This window comes from Candoia aspera, chromosome 5 (assembly GCF_035149785.1).
Source record: "Candoia aspera isolate rCanAsp1 chromosome 5, rCanAsp1.hap2, whole genome shotgun sequence".
Lineage (NCBI taxonomy): Eukaryota > Metazoa > Chordata > Lepidosauria > Squamata > Boidae > Candoia > Candoia aspera.
In genome coordinates this window covers 81,616,972-81,632,838 of record NC_086157.1, presented here as the reverse complement: position 1 = coordinate 81,632,838, position 15,867 = coordinate 81,616,972, and the positions used below count along the sequence as shown (strand labels likewise).

At 37.1% G+C, this 15,867-nt stretch overlaps 1 protein-coding gene across 3 annotated transcripts in view; it reads left to right on the top strand.

Annotated features, from left to right (window-relative positions):
- The window catches only part of BBX (BBX high mobility group box domain containing), a 139,510-nt gene that overhangs the window by 33,875 nt on the left and 89,768 nt on the right, over positions 1–15,867 (top strand). For 2 of the 3 annotated variants that reach the window (XM_063305581.1, XM_063305579.1), the window contains exon 2: positions 5,738–5,789. The exons of the other annotated variant lie outside the window; for it this stretch is intronic. In XM_063305581.1, coding sequence (XP_063161651.1) covers positions 5,787–5,789 — 3 coding nt within the window. In that variant the 5' untranslated portion in view covers positions 5,738–5,786. The remainder of the gene's footprint in view (positions 1–5,737; positions 5,790–15,867) is intronic. 3 annotated transcript variants of the gene reach the window in all.

The following is a 15,867-nucleotide window of genomic DNA, read 5'->3' as shown; positions in this document are numbered from 1 at the left end:
TAAAGAAATGTGAAGCTCTTGGTGATTTTCATTATTTTTGGAATTTATTAATTTGGAAAGTTGGTTTTTTTAATATTTAAATTCTAATATTGGGATTTAAAGATTTTTGCTGTTTTGTTGCCATTTTCTCAATGTTTTGAGGATTATAAAAGATTTACCTACTTCATTGAATCTGCAGAATTGAATTTTGAGCTATCTGCCTCTGCTTTCCTGAGAGAATGGCTCTTGTTTATGTCTTTTTTCTCCTGATAACACACTGTGGAGAGACATGGAAGAAATGAAAGCGATCTTTAAAGAACTCTATCTTGACGTCACCCAAGCCCTGGATCGTCTCCTAGAACTTGTTGAGTCTAAAGCCTACCAACAACTTGAAAAAGAAGACAAGAGTGAAAACTACTTTGAGAGTAGTGCTCCTTCTTTAAAGAAGAAAATGAGGATTAACATTTCTAAGTTCAAAAAGTGAAGGGAGAAAAATTGGACTGTAGAGAGTTAACTTTGATTCTGAAGAAAGAAGAGTTTTGGGCACAAAGGGAGAGATACAGTTGGCTGTATCCATGGAAAATCGAGACCAAGAGTCAAGGCTGGCTGCTGAATTTGCAAATTGTAAGGGGAAAGCTTTGTGTGTAGTACTGAGATATGTAACTGCCTTAGTCTATTTTGAATTCAGATGATTGTTTAAAATCAGGATGGTCTCTTAAAGGTTTAGACTGATATTTTTGTTTTGGTGATAATGATTTTACCTTGGATAAAAGAACATCAACCAAATGTAGATTTTTGTTTTGTTTTGTTATTTTAGTAATCAAAGAGAAGTAAACTTTTAGTACAGTAGGATAATATTTGATTATTTGCTTATTAGGCAAATAATTATGTTAGGAAAGTTTTTTTATTTTTTTAAGAGGGAGAGCTTGTTTTAGAGGAGAATGTCATATAGAGATGGAAATGCTTTATAGAAATAATGTTTATCTTAGTTTAAATTAGAGTAAGAGATTGATAATGAGTTACATACAATATATCTTTGTTGCAGAAAGTTGGATAGAAAAGGCAGAGAAACTCGGGACCAAATTGCCAATATCCGCTGGATAATGGAAAAAGCCAGGGAGTTTCAGAAAAACATCTATTTCTGTTTTATTGACTATTCTAAAGCCTTTGACTGTGTGGACCATAACAAATTGTGGCAAGTACTTAGTGGTATGGGGATACCAAGTCATCTTGTCTGCCTCCTGAAGAATCTGTATAACGACCAAGTAGCAACAGTAAGAACAGACCAGGGAACAACGGACTGGTTTAAGATTGGGAAAGGAGTACGGCAGGGCTGTATACTCTCACCCTACCTATTCAACTTGTACGCAGAACACATCATGTGACATGCTGGGCTTGAGGAATCCAAGGCTGGAGTTAAAATTGCTGGAGGAAACATTAACAATCTCAGATATGCAGATGATACCACTTTGATGGCTGAAAGCGAAGAGGAACTGAGGAGCCTTATGACGAAGGTGAAAGAAGAAAGTGCAAAAGCTGGCTTGCAGCTAAACCTCAAAAAAACCAAGATTATGGTAACCAGCCTGATTGATAACTGGCAAATAGAGGGAGAAAATGTAGAAGCAGTAAAAGACTTTGTATTTCTAGGTGCAAAGATTACTGCAGATGCTGACTACAGTCAGGAAATCAGAAGACGCTTAATCCTTGGGAGAAGAGCAATGACAAATCTCAATAAAATAGTTAAGAGCAGAGATATCACACTGACAACAAAGGTCCGCATAGTTAAAGCAAAGGTATTCCCCGTAGTAACATATGGCTGTGAGAGCTGGACCATAAGGAAGGCTGAGCGAAGGAAGATCGATGCTTTTGAACTGCGGTGTTGGAGGAAAATTCTGAGAGTGCCTTGAACTGCAAGAAGATCAAACCAGTCCATCCTCCAGGAAATAAAGCCAGACTGCTCACTTGAGGGAATGATATTAAAGGCAAAACTGAAATACTTTGGCCACATAATGAGAAGACAGGACACCCTGGAGAAGAAGATGATGCTAGGGAGAGTGGAAGGCAAAAGGAAGAGGGGCCGACCAAGGGCAAGATTGATGGATGATATTCTAGAGGTGACGGACTCGTCCCTGGGGGGGTTGATGACCGACAGGAAGCTCTGCGTGGGCTGGTCCATGAAGTCACGAAGAGTCGGAAGCGACTAAACGAATAAACAACAAACAAAGGAAGTCGGAAGCCACCATGTAGTAGTCTTTTCTGTATTTTCACACTTTTTTAGTTTTCTTTTTTCTTGTACTATTCTTTGTTTCATTCTTTTTAATTTTTATATATTTTATGTATATGTTGAAAAAATTAATAAAGCTTTATAAAAATAAAAGACAAACCCACCAAACATAACCCTGGTTGCCCAAGGATAAACAGTTGACCCAACTCACCATCAATAGTAACAGAGCTCATCTACCCTCCTGACCCAAATGCCTGGGGAAACAACCAGGTGTTCACTGCCTTGCGAAAGGCTAATAATTAGTTTAAAACGAGTCTTGTGTGTTTTTGTTTCTCTGGCCAAACTGAAGATATCATTGGTTAATATATGCATATTATACTTTTATACAGGGCACTGGATAGTAAGAACTTGCAGTGCTTTGGATTTTAAGGCAGAAAGTGCCTAAATGTGTTGGCAGGGGAGAGCATGCAAAAGCACCTATCTGTATCTCCTTAAACCTAATGTGGAATTGTGCTGTAGGTGTGGAAGAAAGAAGTGCAATACTGAAAACGACCAGGGACAGCTGCTTTAAGGAGTTGCAACCGGTGTGAATATCCTGCATGCTCTGAATCACCTTTTATGTTTAAATCTGAAGTACTGCACAATCTGTTGGATGCCTATTTGCAAATGCAGAAACAATGTAAATTGAGTGTCCATAAGCCCTAATAAGAAAAGTTCTGGTTTTATCTGAATGTTAATTTTTAAAACTCTCTGCATCACCATATATTTGTGTCCAGTATCTTTTCACTTTTTCACAAGTCCACCATGCACAATAAAATGTCCCTTCATGTTTTTCACATTTCCAACTATGATCAGAAGTACCTTTGATCAGTAGTACCTTTATACATCTTAGACAATTCCTCTGGTGTCATGTATCAACAGTACAGCATTTTAAATAAGTTTTCTTTTAAATTGTAAGATAATGTGAATATCAGACCTTTTTTACCATATTCTTTCCCACTGATCCATTTGAATATTATAACCAAACTTCTTGGCCCATTTTATCGTATATTCTTTAACTTGCTCTTCCTTCATTTCAAATCTCAGCAAAAGTTTGTATATTTTAGCAATCACATGTTCTTCATTTGAATATAATTCATTCGCGAATTCCATTTTATATTTTATTCCTGGTACTTTTTTATCTATATTAAATCTTTCTCTTAATTGTGCATATGAGAACCACTGAAAACTAAATCCTTATGCAGTCAATTGTTCTCTTGATTTCATCTTAAGATCCCCATTTTCCTGTACTAGCAAATGTTTGTATGTTAACCATTTGTCTTTGCCCATTGTTTCTTTTCGATAAAACACTTCTTGAGCTGAGGCTAACAAAAATATTTTCAGACATAGCCTGGGTTTGTATCTATTCCATATTTGTAGTTTTGCATTCCTAGTATAATGATTTTTTAAAAACTACATTTACTGTACTTTAACTTTCATACCATAAGTAACCATGCCACCCAAACAACAGACCATTACTTTCTAAATCTGAAAGCCTCTTATTTCTTAACTACAGGTGTTCCTTCATCTAAACCAAACAGCAGGCAGTAAAATACAATTTAAAATCAGATACTCCCAGTCTCTTCTTTCCTTTGCATCTTGTACAGTGTGTCTTCTGATCACTATTATAGTTGATATTTTTAGATTTCATTTTAATCCATGTAGTATGTCTGAAGTAAAAAATTAAGTTATACTACAGGCAGTCCTTGTTTGGTGACCACAATTGGGACCAGCAGCTCGGTCACTAAGCAGAGCAGTTGCTAAGTGGGAAATCATGTGACCAGGACTGTGCTTTCTGGCTCAAAGCTGACAGGAGTAATCAGTTTCACACTTTTGGCTTTTGTTTGCCTCCTAATCACTCCCCCACTCTTTTGGAATGTTCACCCCATTGCTGGATAATTAACAAGAAGAGAATTAATGTTTATATTTACATTCATTGGAGAGAGAGGGATTAGAGCAGAGTGGTCACACTGAAAGCAGTGTGCTGATCTGAAAACCCATTACAGACGTTTTTGCATGAAGCAGAAAAAATGAACTTACGATTCATGGTTTTGATAATTAGAAATACTAGATTATAGGAAAAAAAGAGTTATGTTGTAACCATGGAGCAAGAGGTAAATTGATGATTGTACTTAAAACTGCTGTAAAGAAAAATCAGAAGCTGCTGCTTTTTAATCTTCTTTCTTTGCTTTTGCAGTTTTAGCTTTTCTTTGATTTCTTTTCTTCTTCTTACTCTGTATTAGTTTCTGTTAGTTTTTATCTTCTTTCTTAAAATTTTTAATAAAATTAAAAAGAAAGCAATGTGCTAATGACGCAGCCGCTCAGCAAACAAAGAATGTATTCCCCGTTGTGTGCCTGTTTACTGTACTCTCTTCCAGTCCCTTCACCAGCAATCTTTCTCCTGTGTGTGGCTTACAGAAATCGCTTGGTGGAGCCCTTGTTTTCTGGGGGAAGGGTGCGGGGAAGAGGGGTTGCAGTTGGCACATGGGAGGGAAAGAAGAGCAGGGAAGCATCAGACCGACTTGGGCATCAATAGGAATGGGGGGAGGAAGATGTGCAGATGTTTCTCTTGCTTTGCAAACTCAGGGCCAGTGTGTTTGGACAGGAGGGAAGAAGGGGAGGGTTCCAGGTGTGCATATTGTGCGGGGCAATATGAGGGATGGAAGGCAGGGGAAGCAGTGAAGGATGGGATGTCGCTGAGGGCCCTGTTTTGCACAGCCCCCAACTGGAGCAGAGTGGCAAGGCAGCTTCCCTTGTCTGCTGCTCCTGTCCAGGGCCTTTACTTCTGTTTGACTGTGAGGGAGACTGGGCGTTTGCCTCAGAAAGATGCCTGTCAGCACCTGAGCATCTCCTGGTCAGCACTGTATCTGAAGGACCCACAGCCGGTGGCACTGGGCAGAGTGAGAGGCAGCTCCATGGCCACTCACCAAGTCCCGCCCCCTTTGCAGTCCCCTACTTTCAGTGAAACTTTTCTGGATGGGGTCCCGAGGTGGCATGACTTAAGCTGGCCAGATAACCGCCCATGGGCACCCTCTCTTTGCAAGTGTTCCAGGGCGGAGACTCCAGACATGTGCAATTTGGAACATCAAATGGGGCTGGGAAGGCACCCCTTTGGGTCCTTACGCATTCCTAATAATTTTTTGAGCAATGCTACATAATTCAAGAAAATATTACCAATTCATGTGTATTTAAAAAATAACAGTTTACAGTACTAGTAAACACATGCATACCTTGATAGTTTGTCTTACATTTAATTTTCAAAAATTATCCATTAGTTTAATTTACTGTTTTTCTAGTCTATGGTATTAAGTCAATCATTTGTCTTATGCAAAGAATCTCAGAAATAGTGTTGTACCTACAATTTTTAATATAATATATGTTAATAACTAACATTTTTAAAGGATTTGCTTAAATGTATTAGAAACCGCTGTCTTAAAATTGTATTTTAGTGAAACAGCAGAAGATATTGACATGATATATTTTTGCAAATTTTAGGAGGCGAAATTAAGGATGGGTAGAAAGGCTCTGCTAATCTGGTGAGGTGATGGTAAGTGTAAAAGGCTGTTTGATAGTGGGGAATCAATATGACTTAGTTTTGTAGCAACTGATTAAATATGTCATGTTTATTAACATGTCTACATTTCTTTTTTCTTGTCTATATTCATACTGTTTTCTTCAACCTCTTAGCTGCCAATTTATTTTTTATCACATTCTCTCCATTTGACCATGAATGCATGAAAAGTAGTAAATTATCACCCCCAGCAGAACTCAGCCCTGTTAAAAGTCAACCAGTTTTTATCCTACTTCTGATACTAATAGTTCATTGCATAAGGCTCAGATGTAGAATCTACCACCTCCATAGGTAGACTGATCCACTGTTGTGCTGTAAATTAATGTTGACTTGGCAATGGGTATGGGGAAGAAATGAATATTGTAAAACATTAATGTGAGGGTTTCAGAAAAGATTACTCTATCCTGAGAAAAGAGGAAAGCGTGAGAAAGAAACTGAAAATAACCCCACCTCCTTCTGTTTGGTATTAGATGGGACATGGAGAAACTTTGACAGGCTTTAAAAATTCTGTTATTCTACCCTACAATGATGAGTATTCCTGGAACCCTTGCCATCTTGATGTTGCCTACATAAAAGGACTGACATGTACAAATTTTTCTATAAGGGTTTTTTCCCTTATATTTTAGCAAAATCTAGACCTATAGCCATTACAGTATTTCCGGTCGTAGTTTTTATAGCCATGGAAAATAGTACGTAATCATCATATCTGTACATTTGCTTTATGTACCTGAATATAGCTATCATCTGTTCCCTCAATCATATTTTCTCCAGATTGAACATCCCGGGTTCCTTCAGGTTCCTTAAAGCATATCCCCTCAAATCCCTGTATCATCTTTGCTGGTCCCCTTTGAAATTTCTCTATCAATATCCTTCTGGAAATATAGTACCCAGAATTTTACAGTACTTCATGTGTGGATTCACGAGTGTCAAATAAAAAGGAATAATGACTTCATGTGACTTTGATATAGTGTTACTTCTAACACAGCCCCAAACTGGATTAGCTCTTCTGACAGCTTCTCACACTGCTCACTCGTGTTCAGCTTGTTGTCAGCCCTTCTAATATGTAGCGTTTCCAAGTCGTGGTTCCTGTTCTTACATTTGTGACCTACATGTTTTTCTCCCTAAATGTAATATCTTATATTTTTCCTTGTTAAATGACATCTTGATCCTGTCAGTCCAGTCTGCCAATTTCTCCAGATTAGACTGCACTTTAATTTTGTCAACTTGGAGGTTGGCCAGACCTCCCAGTTTTGTCATCTTCAGATCTGATAAGGAGCCCATCAGTGTAATCATCCAGATCATTAATAAAAATATTGAAAATACTGGTCTCAAGATAGATTGATGTAGAGCAGTAGCTAACTCCCAGAGCAGTTAGCTAGCCAGTTGTGGTACCATCCAAATCATAACTTAGGTCATCAGTGAGAATGTCATGTGGAATCTTTTCAGAATATTTGCTGAAATCAAGGTAGATTATATTTCACAGTATTCCCCTTGTCTGTTGGAGTAGTTACTCTGCCGAAGAAGGAAAAAAGATTTGTGTCACAGGATTTTTGACAAAGCCATGTTGGTTCTTAGCAATTATAGCATTATCTTCAAAGTACATACAGTGCCCTGTTTTATTACCTGTTCTAACATCTACTGTATCTAGCAATCAGGAATCAGTAATTGATCATTACTGGATTTCTCTTTTTTCCTTCTTGAAAAGAGAAACAGTGTTTGCTCTTCTTCAGTCCTCTGGCACCTCCCCAGATTTTAGGATTCATAGAAGATAATTGAGAGTCCTGACAGTTCTTCAGTCAATTCCTGTATCATTTCTAGTTGTGCAGTAATGATGAATTTGGGGAAACTGAGCTATGTGATTCACTATCCACAGGCTTGCACAAAATTATTATAAAATCTAGGCATAACATTCCTGATCTCGTAATTCAGGTTAATGGGGGAAAATGGTGATTTGGAAGGCTATTCAGGCATAGGCAGAGGTTTCATCTGAAATCTTACAACAGTACAATAAGGCTTCATTCCTAGAATAAAAAAGACATAATTTTAATAATTGGCAAAACTGTTCAGTATAGCTAACAATATAATTATTTTAGTATTTATGTATTTTAGAATAACATATATGTGTGTGTGCACACACACACAAATTAGAATGAATGAATATATATATATATATATATATATTCATTCTAATTATAATTCGTGTTATGTGTGTGCACATATATATATTATTCTAAAATACACCCCTCAAAAAAACCTGATTCTATGTGCTTTAAAAGTTATATTATTATATATTGTTATATATTGTTAGCTATATAAAAGATTTGTGTCACATGATTTCTGACAAAGCCATGTTGGTTCTTAGCAATTATAGCATCATCTTCAAAGTACATACAGTGTACCTTGTATGTACCTGGTATGTACCTTGAAATTAAAAACCCAGTAATTATCAGTTACTGATATCTGGTCGCTAGATAGATGTTAGAACAGGTAATAAAACAGGCCTCTGTATGTACCTTGAAGATGATGCTATAACTGCTAAGAACCAACATGGCTTTGTCAAGAAACATCTGACACAAATATTTTTCCTTCTTTCAGGGTAACTACTCGTATGTACGTATGTACGTATGTATGTATATCCCCATCCATCCTTAAAGAGGGAAATGCATACTGAGTGAGATCAACTGCCTTAGTTGCTTCTTTTTAGATATTGTGAAAGCTACAACCCATGAAATTGTATGCCTTTTAATAAAATCTGTTAGTTGGAAAGATGCTTCCAGACTCCTCATTTTTTTGGTGCTTTTTAATAGTAAAGTTTCTTCTCTAGCTAGAAGCCTAACTGCAGGGAAGACAACAGGTAAGTTGGGTGGGTGGGATCATGGTTATTATAAGTGTACCTTTGAAAGAAATATGCATTTGTTCCAAGGGGCAGGTTGAAATGGTGAGTGTCCATACAGGATTAGACCTACCTTGATGACACTTAACAAATAGGTATATCATTTGAACCAGGATCAGAATTACTGGGAGGTTCCATATTTTTTGTTAGTTATCTGGACGGTCACTCGTATCTTCTAAATGGACTGCATAGGTTGTATAAATAGTAGAACCAACTACAATGCAGTTTTATAGGTTTTTTTAAAATTTGCCTTGAGGTTATAAAGGCTTTCAGTGCAATGATCTGTTCTTCCACTAAGTAATCTCATAGCGATATGCACTTTTCTGGATGGCGTTAGCTAAACCATAAACAGATGACTGACAAAAGTAAATCTGAAAGCACAGATTCTGAAACCAAAATAAATGTGTTTTAAGAAAAATGGTGGAAATACATAGAAGTACTTCAGCTTTATCATTGGTTGCTGTTGTGTTAAAACTTTAAATTCCTGGAATTATCTACAGAAAATATCAGGCAAAATTATGATATAGTGGATCTTCTTTATTTGTACCAGTTAGACTTGCCAGAAAGAAACATGCTGCATTCAAACCATGCTTCATTTTTCAGGAATTGATTTCTTCATTTAGTATTGCCAACGTCAGATTACTTGTCCACATTGCTTTCTGGTCTAATAGAATAACATCAGTGCCATACAAACTTTAAAATTACATGACTCACTCATATTCGTTTTGCTACACTACACTACACTACACAAATAAATAAATAAATACTTATTGAGTCATAGGCACTCGTTTTAGGGGACAACTCTATGGATAACACTCTGGAAGCATAACGGGGAAACAGAAAAAGGACTAAGCTGTGTAGTGCACAGATTGGTTAGGTCTGCTTATTTTTACTCTGGTAAAAAATGAGTTGACTTTAGTTCAGTTACTCATGAATCCTATATCCAGCCATTCTATCTATTTTTAAAAAAATCTTTTTAAAGAAGAAATAAATGGTAAAAATCAGAAAAATGCCCTTTGTGTGCCCTTCTTTTGAACTATATACAGAGAGAGGCACTTAGAAAAAGAAATTACTAGTAAGCAGCTCTCAGCTGTATGTCTGATGAAGCACCCAGTTGTACAATGCAGAAAAAATTGTGTTATCTCAACTGTCCTGATCTAAAACGATCATCCAGTTTTATTAACTCCCATTTCCATTTTCGAGAAAGGGTGCAGAAAGCCTTTTGTTCATGTTAAGCTCTGATTACATCAATTTTTGTATCATCTCTTATGGCCTTATTAGATAAATCGGGACACACAGCATTTTTTTATGTGGACAGTAGAGTGTCTTTTTAAATTTTGGTATGTGTGTGTAGATGACAGGTAACATTTATGTGGTACTCTTAACTTACTTGGCTATGGAGTTATATACGTGTATGTAACATGATTTGAAGAGGGGTGCTGTGGCATAGGATTTTTCATTTCCAAGTATTTTTTAATCTTTTTCTGCATTTGTAATCTTGGGGCAGATTTGATACAACCCTCTAAAAACATAACAAGAACCTCTCTGCCAGAAACAATGATGCATCTTTAGTATCATCTTCAATTTTATAACGATTGTTCTTCTGTGGCCTTAGTTAACAAATGTACTAGAAACCTACATACCTGAGGCTCAAGCTGTTTTCAGTATAATAATTTCTTCAGTGAGTCAATTTGGGGGATGGGCTAGTTGTCTAATAATGTAAACATTCATGGCCACTAAACATTCACTGCCACATGAAAGAGTGGCTGGGTTATTATTGTTTATGTTACCGTTTCTATTGGTATGTCAGTAATGCAGTGCTCTTTAGTTTAGCAGCTAAACATAGTCTATAAGAGTCTTGTCTGTGCTTCATTCTTCCTCTGCTCAGTTCTTTTTTGCTCCACCCCATTTTTCTGTGTATTGCTGAAATCACTTTCCTCTATTTTATGAAAGCTAGAAGCTAATGCTCCACATCTGAAATAATTTCCGTATCTCTAGCAACTATTTTTAGTGCCTGATTTCCCCTTTTTGTGTGTCACTGATAAACTTACACTACAACCTGGTAAAGCTTTTGTGATTAAAAATGATAAAGCAAGATATATCTTAATTAACTTGCTTGCCACAGTGTTATAATCAGAGTTATAGAATTTTGCACCAAGAACATTTTTAAAAAGTGTGAATCTAAAATACTGAAGGTTAAATACAGTATTAGCTGGAGTCAAAGCGGACTGTGTGCTTAAGTCTGGAACCCTACACCCACTTATCTGGGATTAAACCACATTAAATTTTGTGGCACTTGTTCCTGTATAGTCTTGCATTGTAATTGAAAGTCAACTGTTAATGGATTTATACTATTATATATAATCATTTTCACCATCAAATGTATCTATTAAAATGTATTTCTGATTGTTTATATTCTTGTTTGGTTCTACTATTTAATTTTGCTTTTAATCTTTATGAACACTTGTAACAGGATTTGATAAACATAACACTTAACAAATGTCCAAATGTAGGGTGGCAGGTTTTTTTTTCCTTTTCTCAAATGGCATGACCTGCTGTGTACATATGACCTGCTATGTTAAAGCTGCTTTAATCAAAGAAGCTTGAAAATAGTTCTGTTTTGGATTGATGAAGATGGTTTTATTCAGTGAGGGTGGGGGTGGCTCTGCAGCCAGTGAGATATTGATGTAGATAGCATACAACCCTTATGAAGTTAGTTCAGTTGAATTCAGTGGGGTGTACTTTTGAATATCTTAAGCTTCTAGAGGAAAGGTAGGATATATATCTAGCATGTAAGTTCATCAGCCATTTCCTTACACCAGGACATAGTACTTGAAGTAGGTCTTTATCTGATGGTTTTGACTGATGATCTTTGTTTTGTGAAAGACTCTGACCAATAAAATCATATTATAGCTGATGTTTTCAATGTAGAGTTATCTCATTTGAACACAATGGTTTTGGTAGAAGCTGATAGAAGCTCACTTTCTGGAAAGTCTCAGAGTTGAATGTGCTTCCAACAGGAATAGTCACTGAAGTTTTTCTAAGTTATCAACTGGAATGAGCATAGCTTCCCATCAAAAGAGCTTTTCACAGAGCAGAAGTATGCTTCCTTTCTGTTCTTGTCCCTTTTAGCCAGTAAACTCGGCATTCAAAATGCCTTAATAATTAATACGGCTTTAAGATACCGAAAGGGAACTTTGTTCACTGTCAGGTGAATTTCATTTTGAAGTAGCTAGAATTTTATAAGTTATGTAATTCACTGCATTTATTCAAAGAAATACATTAATGGCAATTGCAGTATTCTTATGAATTCACCACCTGCAGAAAGACTGTGGCCTGGTAACAATTGTAATTATGCAAATTAGCAAGACAAAGCTTAAAACGGATATAATTTCTTGACTTTCAGTTTCCTCAAATAAGAGGATAAACACATCTCAGCAAAGTTAAGCAAAACAATGTCCATGAGATCTCTGAAAAGGATCCAGACAAGTAGTATACTTTCGTCACTGACTATGCTTGGTATAAAAATCCCTTAAATTTGGTTGGATTGTCATGCAGAAAATTTTTGCATAATTTTAGTATTTGTAAATATGAGTTATATTCAGTGGGACACTTCAGTACATATATAATGAGGAAAAAATAAAATTGGGTATATTATTAATGGTTCACAAAGAAACTCACCGAACCTAATGCTCTCTAGATATGTTGAGCTACGATTCAGATATCCTAGCTAGTGTCGCCAGCAGCCATATTTCCTGGGGATAATTTGTTGTTCAACAAATCTGAACAGTTTGCTAAATATGCTTCATAAGGATTAAACTACTTGGTTTCCTAACTCATTTTTAAATAAATGTGGTAAAATACGGCCTTACAAATTCAAATTGAAACTGCTAGGTTAAACTACTATATGTTCTTTACCAAAACCATATATTACCAGTGAAAACTTTCCAGGGTAGTGAATCACTGTATGTAATGTTTGGTTGAAGACAATGTGTGAGAAGATGCTACAGTAGAAGAGAGAATAATGGTTGGGATACCAAATCAGTATACCTCTAAGTCATTCATACTTATTTCACTGAAAGCCAAAATGCAAAACATAGGAAACTATATTATACATAAATTATTTGCACATTTAGGAGATTATATACCTGAGAGATAATTGCTTTCTTAAAATATTAGTAATGAAGTAAATTGTTGTCTTCAGAAAAAATAAAAAGAAATGTATAGACACCAAAAAGTGTTCCCCATTTTGGTAGAGAGGTTTATTTGGGATATTGTATGACTTGTTTCAACTCAATGCTTATTACAAGTTAGGATTAATTGTTCCTTTTTTCCACTAGTTGAAATTATTTATTCAGCTCATTGTAAGCATAGGGCTTCTGTACATGCACTGATTTTTCTGGTTATTGCAAAGTATGAAGAGAAGACATAGTATGACTGTGGTAGGATCTTGTGGATGAGGGGCAAGCTTACAATTTTTTTTGATACGTTGTAGATTTTCTTTCCATTTAACAGAAAAAGTAAAAGGCCCATATATGGCATATGGTTCGGTATTTGTTGGACTGCCCTGCCATCAATTATTTCTGCCTGTACCACAAGATCCAACAGGGTTGACACACTCTATGTGCCATCAGTTAAACAGTGCCATCTGATGGGGCCAAGAAGCATGTCTTCTCTGTCGCTTGCCTACCCTGTGGAATAGGGTAGATTCTGAGACCCTGAGACTGATGGCCCCAATCCTATTGGCCTTCTGCAAGGCATTAAAAATTTGGGTTTTCCCTCAGGCATTGGGCCTGGAAGTTAAATGTGACTGTTTTTAGAGCCGTGTGTGCTGTCCTAAGCACAAAGGGTTCTGGGTTTTTGGTTTTAATTTTAATTCCTTGCCTAGACCTATATGTTGAGTGCAAATTAGTAAACAGTATATGAATACCTTTAAGGGTTTTCTTATACTTTTGTGATTTTCTTTATTTGTGGGTTATACTTTTATGTTTTAAGTTTGAATTTAGTTTATAGTACTTTAAAATGACTAGAAGTACTGTTAAGCAGGCATATGGATGAAATCAATTCAGTAGATAAAAATCCATGGGTATTAATTTAAAGCATTTATGTTATGTGTTTCAGTCAGAATGCATAGGTATTGAAATTTCTCCATGGTGCTAACAGTAATAGTTGAGCAAGTTACTGTATATTGAAATAAGAAATGAAAAGGAGAAAAATGAGCAGATCAAAAAACTAATGATGGTAAGACACAAACTAAATCCTTATCTGGTGCCACCAAAGACTTGAGTTAATCAAAATGTTTTTATTTATTGCCTGGGAGGAAATAAAAGGTATCTGGCAAATATAGTTAGGGTAAGCATAACAGAGTATTGCAATGGAAATAATTGCCATGGATGGTAGTACTATAGGTAACAGTTTGATTTTTGTTCTCACATATTACAAGATTTGTTTGTAAAATAATTTAATAATTTATTTTATTTTTATTTAATTTGTCAAATTTATATAGCAGCCCATTTCATAAAACAAGTGACTCTGGGTTGATGTAAACAAAGCTAAAAAAACAGTACGTTACTAAATAACAAACATTATTATTAAAAACATAAAAAATTATAAAACACAAAGCTAAAAAGAGGAAATATTGGGACAAGGGTTGTTAATAATAATGGAGCCACTGCAATAATTCACCAGTCCCTTGGGATCCCTAGGCTTGATGACATAGCCAGGTCTTGAGGGAAGTGTTCTGTTCTGAGTATGAATTGGCCAGGAGGATGCAAAATCGTGTTTTTTATTTACAAATTCACAACTATTTACACCAGTTAGAACTTAATTCAAGTAACAACAGTATTAGTCATCTCTCAGTTCCATCCTGGCAAGGAGGTAGCACAGATCTGGGCTGCAGAGTTCGGGACTTTTGCTGGATAAAGTTCCGGCGTAGCACATGGTAACTGGGCAAGGCTAGGTTCAGTTGTAGAATGTGGCAAGGTGGCAATACTAGATTCTGCTGGAGGTCGCGATGAGACTGCAAGGCTAGGCTTGGCAGTGGAACAAGGCAAGACGACAGGGCAAGACTTGGCTGAGGAATGCAGTGGAGCAACTGAGCTGGGCTCAGCTGAAGAATGCAATGGAGCGGCAAGGCAAGACTTGGCTGAAGAGCACAACAAAGCGACAGAACAAGACTTGGCTGAAAAATGTAGCGAAGCGGCAGGACATGGCTTGACTGAAGAATGCTGCAGTGGCAGGATGCGACTTGGCTGAAGAACGCAGCAAAGCAGAAGGACGTGGCTTGACTGAAGTATGCAGTGAAGCGGCAGGACAAGACTTGGCTTAAGAATGCAGTGAAGTGACAGGACGCGGCTTGAGTGAAGAATGCAGCAAAGCAGCAGAAGAACACAGTGAAGTGGAACCAAGCATGAGGTCCAGATTCAGGAGGCATGATTCAGTTGCAGCCTGAGTCTTTGCAGATATGGACTGGCTCAGAGTTTGTGCACTCGGCAGTTGAAGGCACAGGATCAGACTGAAGATCGACAGATGGAGGCTTCAATGGAGCTTCTAGCAAACGGTTGTCTCCAGTGACCCATTCCTGGTGCTTGCGCCCTATTATTCTGTTGCCTTCCCACCATTTCTCATCAGTGGCCAATCAGGTTTCTTTCTGCTTGGTGCACTTTTCAGCTCGCCTTTCTTGTGTACTCATAAGTGGTGGCGAATCCACCTCCTGGCTCTCACTCCGCAGCTCCGGACTTTACCGCCTTGCTGAATCATGCTTTATTTCAAATTTGCTGCCTTTATTATTATCCATGTTCAACTCCAACTCCCCCTCCTCCAATTCAGAGTCAGACTCCATTCTGACAGGAACTTCTGAAACTCAAAAATGATGAAACCCAGCCTCTCTTGGGGGGGAGGAAATTCCATAACATGGGCACCACACGAGAAAATAAGTCAAACGCTATAATTATTTGTTACATTTATATCTTGGGGAGATCTGTCAGGCACCTGGGGCAAACCATTCATATGTGTCCCACTCTGCAGAGGTTAGGGATGGCAGTCAGTCTAATCTGGATCAGGCATGATCTGATTACAACAGAAGGGTGATAGAAATCCTCTTCACCTTCAGATTGCTTTATTTGAGGCAAACACAAGATCTGTTGGCCACCTATATGTCTA